General features: G+C 43.8%; 2 protein-coding genes across 7 annotated transcripts in view; both read right to left on the reverse strand.

Annotated features, from left to right (window-relative positions):
- Positions 1-1,034: 1,034 nt before the first annotated feature.
- LOC115407551 (probable pleckstrin homology domain-containing family N member 1) lies at positions 1,035-9,574 on the reverse strand. 4 transcript variants are annotated; one of them, XM_030117932.1, is made up of 12 exons: positions 9,454-9,574; positions 8,589-8,747; positions 6,874-6,994; positions 5,550-5,696; positions 4,626-4,712; positions 3,822-3,909; positions 3,606-3,742; positions 3,381-3,527; positions 2,661-2,747; positions 2,418-2,493; positions 2,267-2,343; positions 1,035-1,387 (listed from the first exon to the last, which is right to left on the reverse strand). In XM_030117932.1, the coding sequence occupies exons 2-12, from the start codon at positions 8,681-8,683 to the stop codon at positions 1,256-1,258; spliced, it is 1,194 nt and encodes a 397-aa protein (XP_029973792.1). In that variant the 5' UTR covers positions 8,684-8,747; positions 9,454-9,574; the 3' UTR covers positions 1,035-1,255. The 4 variants fall into 4 exon arrangements, with proteins under 4 accessions (XP_029973792.1, XP_029973791.1, XP_029973790.1 ...); XM_030117931.1 differs by lacking the exon at positions 9,454-9,574 and adding an exon at positions 8,978-9,320; XM_030117930.1 differs by lacking the exon at positions 9,454-9,574 and having other exon boundaries at positions 8,589-8,971.
- A 186-nt stretch (positions 9,575-9,760) lies between these two features.
- Positions 9,761-13,706, reverse strand: part of ttll10 (tubulin tyrosine ligase-like family, member 10) — a 33,720-nt gene continuing 29,774 nt past the window's right edge. For all 3 annotated transcript variants that reach the window (XM_030117929.1, XM_030117928.1, XM_030117927.1), the window contains 5 exons: positions 13,498-13,669; positions 12,146-12,286; positions 11,649-11,765; positions 11,480-11,573; positions 9,761-10,366 (listed from right to left, as the gene is read on the reverse strand). In XM_030117929.1, coding sequence (XP_029973789.1) covers positions 9,792-10,366; positions 11,480-11,573; positions 11,649-11,765; positions 12,146-12,286; positions 13,498-13,669 — 1,099 coding nt within the window. In that variant the 3' untranslated portion in view covers positions 9,761-9,791. The remainder of the gene's footprint in view (positions 10,367-11,479; positions 11,574-11,648; positions 11,766-12,145; positions 12,287-13,497; positions 13,670-13,706) is intronic.

Below are 13,706 nucleotides of genomic sequence, written 5' to 3' on the forward strand. Positions count from 1 at the left end.
CATTTGGAGTCAGTCCTGCTGATTCTCCGTCGTCGCTGTAAATACTGACTTCAGCTTTAAATGCCTATTTTTCTGCTCAAAATACTTCCCAACAGTTTTCGGTGCACAGCTGTTTTAGGAAATGTGCGAGCCTTTAAAAAAAAAAAAAAAAGAAAAAAAAAAAGAAAGAAAAAGAAAATAAAATGATGTGCCTGTCTGGTTTTTCAAGATTTACGTCCTCAGTATGAAGAAACGGCGCTGCAGGGTGAAACGCAGACTGGGCAGGGCGACTTGAAGAGTAAGTGAAGATGAAGGGAAAAACATGCTGTGGGCTTTAATCCCCGCACGAGATTTATTAACAGAAGCTTAAAAATATCTAAAATTACTCAAGCCTTGTCAGGAATATATATTTCAAATCCACCTGGAAGATGTTTACATGGAAAGCCTGTGGGATCAGTGTGCACGTTTGACTTCACATGTCCTTTTTTTTTTTTGCCTTTTGTTCCTTTTTTGGAAAAGTATAGTTGTGTTGTAATTTCCTAATAATACAGAATGAAATTATACAGTTCTAGTCTGAGCTCTAACATGCTTAGTTCTGCTTCATCCACCTTGTTGCTCGTGTTTTAAGTGTGAAATTTCCCAGAAGCGCAGTGTAACTGGGCGATCAAACCACTCTAATCAGTTCCCCAGTGTAAACTCCTCCAGTGGCACATGAGATGTTGATAACCTGTTTCCTGTAGCTGAGTCGTTAGGTGTAATTTAAATGGTTGCTGCTGCAGCACGTGTATTTATACTCCTCTAGCTGGTCGTTCTCTAAGGAGATTCTGATGTAAATGTTCTTCACTGTAGATGGTTTCATGTATAAAGAGTAGAGCGTGGGTCATTCACTGTTTTGACTGTAATTTATATGCACAGAGATCAAATACCTGTAATAATCCTTCAATTCCTAATGACTGTAACACACTGGATGTTTACTGGACACCACTGTACAAGTTTAACCACTGAAATAAACACTCATAAATTACCTTGTGTTGCAAGAAATGAGTGAGTCTTTAGATTTTTCTTACTTTATTGTAAAAAAAAGTGAAGTCGACATACAAATATTTACAGTTTCTTCACCTAATTTTTGAGGTTCGGCATCTACATTCAAACGCTTGCTTTTAAACCTGTCATTTCTTCCCAAAAAACAGATCACGAGTGTCTTTTTGGTTTCTTCAGGCCGTGATGTGTCTGCTCTTTATCTGTCTACACGTCACTCTCCTTTTTTGCTGCCGAGTCAGCTGCGCCCGTTGACGTGACAGCTCTCGGCCGTGATTATCGGTTCCTGGGACTCTTTCCTGCTCCTGTGCAGCTTCGGCACGATGGGAGGAGGAGCGTGACTCAGGGGAACGTGGCTGCTTCGGTCCAGCTGAGGATCAGAGAAACAAATCCCGTCTTCATCAAAGCTGCTTCGCAGTGAAGCAACGCCGGCGAGTATTTAATTTAACGGTTTGACACATTTAGGAAATGTAGTTGCATCGAGACTTTCAAAAGAACAATCCAGTCAAATCAAACATTTTAAATAGAATTTCTAGAGTCACTACTGGAGTCTAAAATGAAACATATGAAGTCTCAGGCTCTCATCAACCTGATTTTCACAAGTGTGATGTTCAAATTCACCTAGAGGCCATTTAAGGATAACACCATTAATAATTTTTTTTTAAGTTTTTCTGATTTACTTAGTAAATCATTTGTAGGTTGCATGAAATATTCAGTGAAAATACAGCAGCTGAATTTGAATGCAAAAATGGAGTTGTGAATCTCTGAATAGAGGCCTCTAGAAAGGTTGGTGTTTGTAAAAGAGGGGCCCCTTAAAGGTGCTGTAGGCAGGATTTTGCTAGTCAATGCTAATTTTTCTGTGTTTTCTTTGGATTAAATGTTAGAGTATCCATTGATAATCCTTTAGGAGTGTAGCATAATTGCACTACCGCGAGGGCGCAGCGTTTCCATCTGTCTCTGTTCTGAGCTGAAAAGGAATCTCGACCGCTCCAGGTATCTTTGACCAATCAGAAGAGCCCATGAGGCTCTAACTGTGATGGGTCGAGGGGCGTTCGTCGCACGTTCTTGTGAGAGGGGCTTAACTTGCGTAAGGGCGTGATGTCAGAGAAAACAGGACAGGATTGGCTGTGCTGGGTTTCAAATCGCCATCTTAGATGGGTCAAATCGCCATCTTGCTTAGGTAAACCTAAGAAAAACTAGTTCTTTCCACAGGTTATCTAAAAATATCCTGAAGATTAAACAATTTAACCTGTTGTAACTGAAAAATCCAGTTCTGATAGTCCTCCGGACAGGTGCAGGAGATCTGCAGCGGCTCCATCAGCTCACCTGAAACACGGCAGCGGCATTAAAGCGTGGATCACTGCAGGACATGTGTGCAGGACAGGCGACGTGAACAATACCTGTAAGTTCGAACTCCAGCCGTCCAGGCAGAGCTGAGCGCTCCACCGCTTTGATGCTGTGCCGGGCCAGCCTGCCCTGTCACACCACACGTTAAGAAGATCTGTTAATATCTGACATGTGATGGAAACTGTGCAAACGGCAGATTAATTTTACAGAAGCTGCTCCATCAGTCTAAAGAACAAACATTTTGTGGCCATGCAGGTATTCTACTGGATCTTTCCCACAGAGCCGTTTTTCACTACCTCATATCTTATATTCAGCCGCCTGTTGTCGACGGACAGCAGCAGCACATCTTGAGGGAAGAGAACCATCAGTCTTTCCTGGAGTCCCTGCAGGAACAAAGCCGACCGTGTTGCTGTAGAATTACACCAGGCATAAAACTCAAAGGATGCTCTCGATCACACCGTGCAGTCTATAATAATCACAAACTGTATATAAGTGACACTGGAAGGATGCTGGTGTCTTCATTGTTATTTGTTGCAGCGATGTGCTGTGATAAGGTTTTTTTTTTCTGTCCTACAGTAGATAGCAATGCAATACTTACCAGAACTTCTTTATCGGAGTATAAAACTGACAGCAAAATAGTTCCAGCATTGGACTGAACTAGAGAGTTTGCTCATACGGCTGCTTTTTGTTTTTCTTTCAACTTGCAGGAGCACGTTCATTACACTGGTGAAATACTAATGAGCACAACAATTTAATAAAGCAGTATTTTGGGAGGTAATTGTGCTTCTTCACCAGCATGTAATCTATTTTTATGGTCATAAATCACCAGAGCGAACCCACGTTCTAAAACACATTTTGTAATCAGCAAAATAATCAGTCACAGTGTATTCATTACATTCTCTATTCTTTGTCTTTATAGGTATTTTGCACTCTGAATTAAGTGCCGTGTGTGTGTGTGTGTGTGTGTGTGTGTGTGTGTGTGTGTGTGTGTGTGTGTGTGTGTGTGTGTGTGCTACCTGTCTCTGTGTGTTGATGATGTGAACGATGGAGATGTACCCCGGCTGGCCCATGTGGTGTATGGGCACGCCCTCCCACTTCCATATCGGTGCTTGTAGTAAGTACTTCTTCAGTTCTTCTCTTTTCCAGTGCTCGTCGCACGGTAACTGCAGGCCAAAGGTGTGAACAGTGTTTTAGCCACCTGCAGGTTCACCGCGTTACCCTTCAATGGATTCAGAGCTTACTAGATAGGAAAGCGCGCAGTGGGAGGGACTCATGGGTTGAGCCATAGACTTGTATCTCCTGTCGTCTATGTGCTGCATCCACCGCTGTAATTCTGCAGACGTGGGGCAGATGAAGACCTTGGAGTCCACCATGGGACCTGAGAGACGGAGGGAGCGAGCAGAGATCAGCCCTTCACTGTGCGACAGAGCTGAGCTCGGTAGTTTCCACTGACTCACCGCTGATCTCGAACATGTGCGGCGGCTGCGAGGCGTCAGGATCTGTGGAGACGGTCTGGAAGGCAAGTCCAGAAAGAGGAAGGACGCCCTGCGAGGTGAAAGACCAATGGACTTAAAGAAGGAAAACACGTCTGCATTCAATTGGTGAAACAAAAATATTAAAGATAAGTCAGTGATGTCCACCAAGAGAACAGAACAGTATGCTTTATTTTCTGTGTCTGGTCCATATTTACTGCATTCTGTTGAGAACAACAGTCTGGATTCAAATCTGCCTCCTGAAGAGGCAGAACCAGCTCTTCATTCATCCTCCTGAAGTTGTGGATTTTTTGAAAAGAACTAACCTGGGAAGTTTTCCCCTTGTAGACTATAAAGAAGTACACTATTTAAATAGAGCCTTTAACCACTTCACCAGTCTAAACATGCTTATCACAACCACCCATCACACACAAGCACACACACGCTAATGCGGATGGCTGCCAAGCGTGGCGCTCAGAGTGTATTGCACCTGGACACCTCGGCACACGGAGGGCTGGCGAATCGGTCTGCAACCCTCAGGACTGATAGAGAGACCGCCTTTCCAAATGAGGACATTTTTTCCCTTTGGACTATAATGACTCTGTTACGAAGATCTCTTCTCAAAATGTAATCCTGCAGGTAAAAATAACGCCACAGATTCCTCCTGCTGCGCCGGCCGGACAGGGAGCACAAAACTGACAGAGTAGAACGATTTGCACCACAAACTTTTCACATCAGAGTGAAGTTTTGTCATTATATTATTGATAAGTATACATTGATAACTCTTACCTCATAAATAAAGTCTTTTCGGGAGTGGTCCACAGACAGAATCAGCAGGTGGAAAGAAAACAACACCAGGAAACATTCGGTGGTCTCCTGTGAAAACAAACAAAGACACTGAGACGAGGGCCCACATTCAAACTGTGCACCAGTAGAAGTATTGATGCATGAATATACTGAAATATATTAAAGATATAAAAGTGAAGAAATTAATTTGAAAGGAAATTTCCTCTTGACATTGTTGATGATCTGACAAAACTTTGAAATATAGATATCTATTATCGGTGTGATCTGCTTTGTGTTCATCTGTGTGCATCTGTGATGGGGAGGAAGGTGGACTCTGTTGGAGCAGTCTTGGAGAGGAGGATGAGGGCTCTAATGCAGGGTATTTTGAGGAACCCCAAACATCCACTGCACGACACAGTTGCAGCTCAAAAGAGTGACCGGAGTAACAGGCTCCTGTCATTGCGCTGCAGAACTGAGCGCTTCAAGAGGTCGTTCATCCCCTCGGCAATCAGGCTGTATAACAGATGTGCCTGAGCCGAACTGAGTACACTATGAGCACTTTATTGTACTGTTGTTATTTATTTATTTGCGTGCGAATTATTAGTGTGTGCTGCTGGACACCTGAATTTCTCCCTTGGGAGATTGATAAAGTTTTTATCGATCTATCTATCTATCTATCTATCTATCTATCTATCTATCTATCTATCTATCACCTTTGGTCTGATAAAAAGTTGAATTATTGTTTTGATCAGGTTTGTGTCTTCGCATGTTGGTTTTTAAACTAAAAAGTTAAGAATTCCTCTTTCATTTTCAATATTTACATCAAGCACTTTGTACAGTATGTCAAATAACCATTCTCTATTGTCCTGTGCTTTTCTTTGGAGACTTCCTGCTGACTGCTGTGTGGGGAGGCTGGTGTCAAGTTACCTGAGCGTGGCTGTTATACAGAGACACAGGTGAAGAGTGGAAGATCTCTCCATACATGTGAGCAGGTTGGCCTTCCCAGCCTCTGATTGGCTGCTGGGAGTAAATCCTGTGGTGCAGCTCATCTCTGCTCCTTCCCCACAGCACCACCTACAGACAGAAGACAGGAGGACAGATCTGCTGGTCACAACTTTTTTAATGGATCAATGGATGGACTTTACTGATGTACTGATGCAGCAAACATACCAATATATATTACTTTATATTACTATTAAGGAGAAGGTTGTAGAATTGTTATAAAAATATATATTAACAGTGTAGTATTATATAATGGAATGCAATATGATCAATATTGTATGTAATATCAACATTATATTAGCTCAACATGATTCTGTATATAAATGAATATATTGTCACTTTCAGCATTTTCTTGTTTGTTCAAGAACTGTTATAAGTTAACAATTACACGATGAATACAGAGAATTTTGGCTCATCTAGGCATGTATTTTATTGAAAATAAATAACATTAAATTGTGATTTTTAAACTGACTTTAAAAAAAATAAATAAATAAAAATAAAATAAAGCAGCAAATATTCTTGAACGGCACCATGATAAATAGGCATGTGGAAACCAGAGAACCCAGAGAAAACCCATACATGCACAGAAAGAACAGGAATTTCCACGCCGAAAGTGTCCCAAGCAGAGAACTGACCCTTGGTTTGCAGGCTGTCAGACTAAACCCCCCCTCCGCCCCACTGTGTGTTCTCTGAAAACATGACTGTAATATTTCATCCCGAAAACTGTCACATTAATCTCACCTCTTTTCCATTCAGTAACCATTTCTCACTGCCTCCACCAGGCCTCAATTCACACACACTGCTACTCTAAGTTGCGATGTTCATGACAGTTTTTTCAGCAAATGTCTGCAAACACATCTGCAGTATTCTTTCAGTTTGAATTTGATCGATGTAATCACCGAAGTGGAAACCATGTTGGAATAAGACCTTGTAGCTGTGTGCTGTTTCCTGCTTGCTTTATTTCCTGTAAAGTTTGAATCACACTCAACCTGGCGAGCTGAAAATCCCACATTTATCATGGAAATTCCTATAAGTGTGTGTCTGGCTTCTGCATCAGTGAGAGAGGAAACTGTGGCTGATCATGTGACGTGCCTCTCAACTCATCTCAGCCCTGAAACGAGTTTCAATGTTTGCTCGGACTGAGCCACAGGGCGTGCTCTTAGTGTGAATGTTTTATGACACTTTCTCTCACAGAAAGCGCACGCGCGCACGAACGCACGAACGCACGAACGCACGAACGCACACACACCTCTCGCTCCAGGTGTCGGGTTGAAGGCTTGTGTGGTGGCGGCGGAGGTGGAGGCAGATGCTGCTCGTCTCTGCTGTTCCTCACTGAGAGCTGAAGTCTGGTTTCTCCCAGGCTCCACACCCTGAAAACACACACACACACACACACACACACACACACACACACACACACACACACGCCATATCATAATATTAATGACACGTCCTGCCCCCCTGCCATTCAGCAGCAGGCACAGCCAGACTAGATAATCAGATTACAATAGCACACGCACGCATGCACGCACGCACGCACGCACGTGCACACGCACGCACACCTGCTCACTATTTACTGACATGTTTGCTCACTAACGATACAAAAATATAAATGATAGCTGTTGCCACAACAGGCAGGACTGACAGTTGGTCTGTGTGCTCCCAACTGCTAAAAATGCTAATATCTGGTGAACATACAGAATATTAACTTTATCCTGAAGAGACTGATTGAAGTGTGACTGATTCCATGTTTGTCCCAGGCGTATTTTCAACACAGTATTTCTTCGCTCCTCATGCTCTCCCGTTACCCTGAACCGGGTCAAGTCTGGGTCGAATCCGTTGCATTTGATGAGTGTGTTTTGAGGTTTCTGACTCACTTCCTGTTTGTGCCTATTTGTCGGTCGAGCGGTTTTTAAATCTGTGTCATGTTTGTTATTGCATTCTGACACATCTGGTGCCTGTCACTGGGTTTCATGGAGGTTAATCATGCTTGATACGGGTCACTTTTCTTTGTAAGAAGTCTTGCATATGCTAACAAGTTGCCTGTCAGTTTAACATTCCCATAAACCAGAAATGAGAAGAAAAACAAACAAACAGACAAACAGGAAGAACATGCAAACTGTGTGAAGAAAAGCCTCCAAAGGATATTTATTCTATTAGGTGAGTCTCCTTCCCACTCCATTTGGTCAATAAAGTTGTGACCTTTCTGTAATTTGTACGTAACTGTACTTTATCCACTTGCCCTGACTCTCAGCATACGCAGGACCGCACATCTCGAAGACATTTCCTGCGTTATGAACTACAAACAGGAGCGACCTGCGTCTGTAATTAATAATGATTAAACAGCCACACATAAGGAGCAGGAGCGCTTGTTGGAATTAGCCCGTCCTAATCCCTCAGCCTTCAAACGCGCGGGGATTTGTCCCGCCCTAACTCTGAATTAAACCCCTCCACGTTTCAGCCGTTTTACTATCGTAATCTGCTAATCACATCAGTGCAGCATCGCCGGGTAAACAGGAGCCAGTTTGTCCTCCAGTCTTCTTCCGATGATTCATGGAGAGCAAACAGACAGTTTCAGTTTTTATTCAGTTAGTGATGTAAATGAAACATTCACTTCACTAAAAGAGTTTGAATCTCTATTGTATCTGTCGGACGGCACGTCCTGTTACTGTAAACAGCCACCTTCTGTGCGCGCGTCATGCACAGTGCGCTGTTTGTGGAACATGTTCAGCTGCAGAACATGACAATCGAAAAGCCACAGAAACCTACAGACTTTCAGAGAGAAACCGCAGCAGCCGAGGCTGTCAGATGTGAGAAACGCACCCCAATTATTCACTACGTACTAATCTGCACTTTGAGTTTATTACAAATGACTTTTCTCCAGGACGGACAGCGGAGTGTTAAAGGTGCAGGCAACCCAGCGGAGGGTTTCCAGTGTGGGGTGATCTTGAAGTTGTGTCTTACCCTAAGTTGTCTCCGGACAGCTCCAGCAGCTCGATCTCGTCGGGTCCCACCTCGTCCACTCCAGTGTGCCTCTGGGTCACACTGCAGCATCCCATGACGGACCAGACGTCTGTCCTCCCCGGCTCCGTCTCAGCTTCTCGTCCACACTCTGAGCACCATCTGCTGAGGCAATCGCCCAAACAGTTTGTGTGTCACATCAGAACCACAGAGGCAACATGAAGATGGAGAGGAGGAGGAGGAAGAGGAGGAGGGGGGGGTTGGGTTTAAAAGAGGATATTGTGTGCTGGAGAAGAGTAAGAGGCGGGGTGCTGCTAAGCTCTAGTTCCCCCTTTTTGCCAGCACGTCAAGCGCATTTCCACAAAGTCCCGAGAATGAAAGATGCGACCAACTTCTGAAGAGGAATCGAAGACAAAAGCGGCGAGCTGCTTTGTCAGAGTTGTGGCGTCGAAGCTGCTCCTTCCTTCCTGTCTGCTGGCGGTCTGCAGGAGACGGAGCCGCTTCCTCACTTTGGTCGTTCTTTACTCTGAACTCACGCTGGGAGGCTGCTGACGCGTCAACACGACAAATATAAACTGGTCGTGTTGCCGCTGACAGGCCGGCTGACCAAATGAGAGCATTATTACGCCTCTTCATGTTGATAAAACAAGCTCCCCGATGGCCTCGGCCTCCCGGCTGGGAAAACGTGAATGAAGCAAGCGTTCCTGTTGGGAAAGATGGGAGCCGTGCCCGCCCGAGTGCGGACGGTCGAGTGAGATAATTAGGAGTTATGACACAGAGAGGCGAAGCAGCGAGAAGAGAGTGCAGTCAAAACAAGCTGCAACAACTGTGTTGGTGCGCCGGTGTTGATGCTCCTGGTTGGGATTACCGTCTGGTGATGGGAGGGCGTCCAGTCACGTCTGAATGGCTCCCTCGCTGTGAGCTGACACACTGATGTTTCACATGACAGAAGGAGGAGTTTGCAGCTGTGATATGGAACCTACGATCAAGTCATGTCATTCAGAAAAAGGTTTCAATTTTAAAATTAAACTTTTCTCAGAATTTTTCAAAATTGATGCAAAAAGAAATGAAACCAGGTAAAACTGCTGCACATACAGATACTATTTATTGTCAGTTTTTTTTTTCTCTCTCACACTTCCCTGAACGCGTCTGAAAAGCACCAGGTGTTTGGAGCCTTTTACGTGGCAGCTGTTTGCATGTGTGATATCACACTTCCTCTTCTGTCTTGTGCGCTGCGCCGTTTGTGTCCCCTTTAAACCCGTCCTCGGGGAACAGTGTCTCAGGAGAGACGAAGCGCCGCTCGCTCAGGGCCGGCGACGACAGAGACGTGAGGATCCTCGTCTCCTGATGAGTCCTGGGCGGTTTTGACTCGCCTGCAGTCTTTAGATGGTGATGCAGCGTACATTTACTCAGTTTGAGTTGGACCCGAGGCCTGGTGGTCCTGACCGTCTCTTTACTGCAGACTTTTAGACAGGAAGTCGAGGTGATGGTGGAAGGCTGACTTTTATGTCTTTCTCCACTTTCTGATACAGTCACAGGAGTATCAGGGGATGTCTGATCACTCTCTCCCTCTGTTGCAGACCTGCATCTTCTGGATTCAGTCTTTTGTGTCCTTTGGGCAGGTTTTTGGTGGAACTCAGCGTTTCCATTGCTCTTTCTGCAGGCCGGCACAGAGCGAGGGGTCAAAGCTCCATTATAGAGCAGCACAAACTCTCTCTGGCTGGCCAAAGGAAGGATTTTCTGTCTGAGGCGACACTTGTTGAAGATTTCCAGAGTTAAATCTGCAGAAGGGAACAAAGCAGAGGAACCTGTTAGCAAGAAACACTGTTCTGCACAATGCGTGCCACTTTTTTCAGGAACACAACAGTTACTTCATCTAGAACACTAGCTGTTAATTTTGCATTAAAGCAACCTTTAAAAGCAGACAGTGACATGTGGGACATGTAGGATTTTTAACCATTTCCTCTGCAGCTTGACCTGAGTGAGTAATAGTGGTTGTGAAACTGGCATCAGTCAGAGACATGTAGGGTGAGAAAACAACAAAAGAATGCCCTTTTCTCTGCTCATGCATGAAAAAAAACTACTTTTAGTTAGTGCCTTAAAATTCCCCCTTGAAAGTCTTCATTTGTAGCTAACAACGCTTCCCAGCCTCTCCGCTTTGTACAGTTACTATTTTTTCCTTTGAACTGTTTGAAACTAATATTTCACAGAGCTAATCGGCAGATATGATACATACTGTACACACCAAACAAGGGAAACATTGTATTTCAGTTTTAAAGCAAAAATGTTGAATAAAATGAGATTTACACTTGTTTAAAAAAAAAAAAAAAAAAGCTTATGGGGACACAATATTGCGTAATACATCACTGTATGAAGATCAGATGTTGGGATTATTCTCCTTTACTCTTTGAAATTTTTAATTCAGACTTATTTTTTGTAGCCTTCTGTTTAAAAAGTATTATGCTTTCATGTCTGTTTGGTCGCTGCTGTAAGTCTTTGTAAAGTGTGAATGCGTGTGGGATCGAAATGTCACTACATTTCCTTTTGGTGCTTGGCATGCACACAAAACATTTATTTCTATCAGTCTAAACCTTTGGACCCTTGTTTTTGAGGCGTTAGCGTGAAAATGAGGTCACGGTGTTTTCGGGTGACATGCAGATCTTCTCTCACTGTGGTGACGGTGGTTACGACCATTTTCTAGGTCAGCTGATGCATGACCCAACTTGCTCTGCCTCTGATTGCAGTCCTGTGAATAATTGCTACACAACATGCTTGAAATCTGCTCAAACAAAAACAAATACAGAGACATCAGCGCCTCACACTGCCTTGAATAATAAGTTTCCCCTACACTGACTGCAGGGGGACGATACGGGTGGTGTGAGGTGTGAACTCACCCAGTGCCTCCGCCACAGTGCGGGGAACCACCTCCTTCAGCACCTGGCAGTTGGTGTGAAGCGCCGGGTTGCAGTTCATCTCCAGAAGCCACACCTGAGAGGATTCGATGAGCAGCGTCACCTCCGGCACTCGCCTCCCTTCAGCAGGTCGAGCCACTGTCCAACCCACCTTGAAATCCTCGTCCACCAAGAAGTCACAGCCAATCAGGTCGAAGAATCCCAGGCGGCAGATCAACTTCGACTTGACTGCAAAGAAACACTGGCTCATGATCTGCTGCATGCGCCTCTGAAACAAACGAATGATAGAAGTGTTTAACAATTTATGGATATTTCTTGCATTCCTCTTCTAGACTGTTTGATTCTTCATATAATTTATTTTCAAAAGTGAAATTGTGAATATTGTGACAAAAAAAATCGCTCATTTGACATAATTTCTGATTTGCTGATTGGCTTTCAGATTTCATAGAGACCTCTGATTTTACTCTGCTCGCAGCATCAGAGGAAAACAACAGGTGTGCTGTTCCCACTGCTCCCTGCATGCGATGAGATGATGCGTCCTCAGACTGGAATGAGCTCATCCAAACACGACCGCAGTCTCAATTAAGCCGCAGCCATCACCAGAATAATAATTGGTCCCTGAGAGCCGGGAGCCGCCGCGGCACTCACGGTGAACGCGCCCAGCACCCAGTCCCTGGGCAGGCCCCTGGAAACCTGGAACCTGCGGTTGACGAAGGCGTTGAAGCTCTCCATGGACCACACAGTGTCGTCCTTCAGCAGGCTGTAGAGAGGGTTCTGCTTCTGCATGTACTGCGGACGAACAGCAGGGGGATCAGAGAGACATGTGGAGACTGAAGATCAGACTGTCGCAGCTGAAGCTGCAGCTTTATGACCTCCTGCGAAGGATATGGAGGAGATCTGTTATCCAACATTTAGAAACAATGTTGACTTTGTGGCACGCAAATGATTTCCCTACTGAAAGAAGATGAGAGATTTTGCAACAAGCTGGAATGGAAATCTGAACTATTTGTATTTTGTTAAAGTTCTTTTTCCATTTATTTCTTCTCAAACTGCCTTGTCACATGCATTAACCTTAAATTTACTTATATTTAAATAAAGTAAATTGAATCAATTCTTTTTAAATAATTTATACTTCTTTAAAAGTAAAAAAAAAGGGAATAATTTTGCTACCTCTGGTGATTTGTAACATCTTTTACAAATAGATTATGTTTGAGACAAAACATGAAGGTAAAATATTTGCCACTGAAAGATTGAAACTTTTAGGAATCAAAATTCAAAGGCTTCAGGGAAAAAATGAAAATAAATGACTGTTTAGTTTAATATGCTGCTTTAAAAACACAATGACGCTTCTCAAAAATGTCTTTATAGTCAGAAAAAATAGGAAAAATTTCAGTTTGAAAAAAATGTCAAATCATCTTGAAACCTAAAAAAATGATTTGGGCCTCACAGCATGTCTTCACATATATTCTCCTTTATAAGCTCTTTGGATAAAGACATGCACTACAGTAGCCATAGTATTACAGCTACAAAATAAAAAAAAAAAAGCCCACACATTCTCCTACTTCTTCTTTTTATTCAGTACAGACAGTCTGTACTGAGTATGAAGCACAAACCACTTCTTTTTTTTTCTCTAAATTATGTAACCAAATAAAAACAGACATGTAATATTTCCACTTCTGCTGACAGAACTGGACAGCAGATTATAAACCTGTGATCAGTGATGCTGATGCTCTGAAATGTCTTGACGACAACTCGCTGAAAGACTGAAAATGAGGACTTGATTGCAGTTACTAGTAACTCCTTTAGTGCTACAGAGTTACTTAAATAAAGTTTCTACATTGGCAACAGGTTAAGGTTTTTTTTTTTAGCAGAACCTTAGAAACAAAGTCAGATTCAGAGTAGATTTCATGAAATGTTCCTCATCTGGTCTGAAATAACCAGATGAGGTGAAAGGCCCCGACCCTCTGGCAATGACGGCCAGGCCAAGTGTCACAGCTCACCTGGTTGGTCAGATGGGACGACAGGTCGTTGGAGTCGGGGTCGTAGGGGTCGCAGGTCAGTCGCACGTACCCGTGACAAAAGAAGACCATGTACGGCGCCGTGCAGGCGATCAGAAGGTACGAGCGCACGTCGAACTTCTTCCCGTTGAGCAGCAGTGGCCTCTGGATGTAACTGAAAGGCGGCGTGTGGGCCGACTGTAAAGGGGACA

This window comes from Salarias fasciatus, chromosome 20, assembly GCF_902148845.1.
Source record: "Salarias fasciatus chromosome 20, fSalaFa1.1, whole genome shotgun sequence".
NCBI lineage: Eukaryota > Metazoa > Chordata > Actinopteri > Blenniiformes > Blenniidae > Salarias > Salarias fasciatus.

Bases quoted from the DNA above. Each gene is read 5' to 3' on its own strand.
- LOC115407551 (XM_030117932.1), bottom strand. From the start codon at position 8,683: ATGGGATGCTGCAGTGTGACCCAGAGGCACACTGGAGTGGACGAGGTG. The intron at 2,748-3,380 runs GTAGCACACACA...TTGTTCCTGCAG, and splicing joins TCATCAACACACAGAGACAG to GGACTCCAGGAAAGACTGAT. The intron at 2,494-2,660 runs GTAGTGAAAAAC...GTGGTGTGACAG, and splicing joins GGCTGAATATAAGATATGAG to GGCAGGCTGGCCCGGCACAG.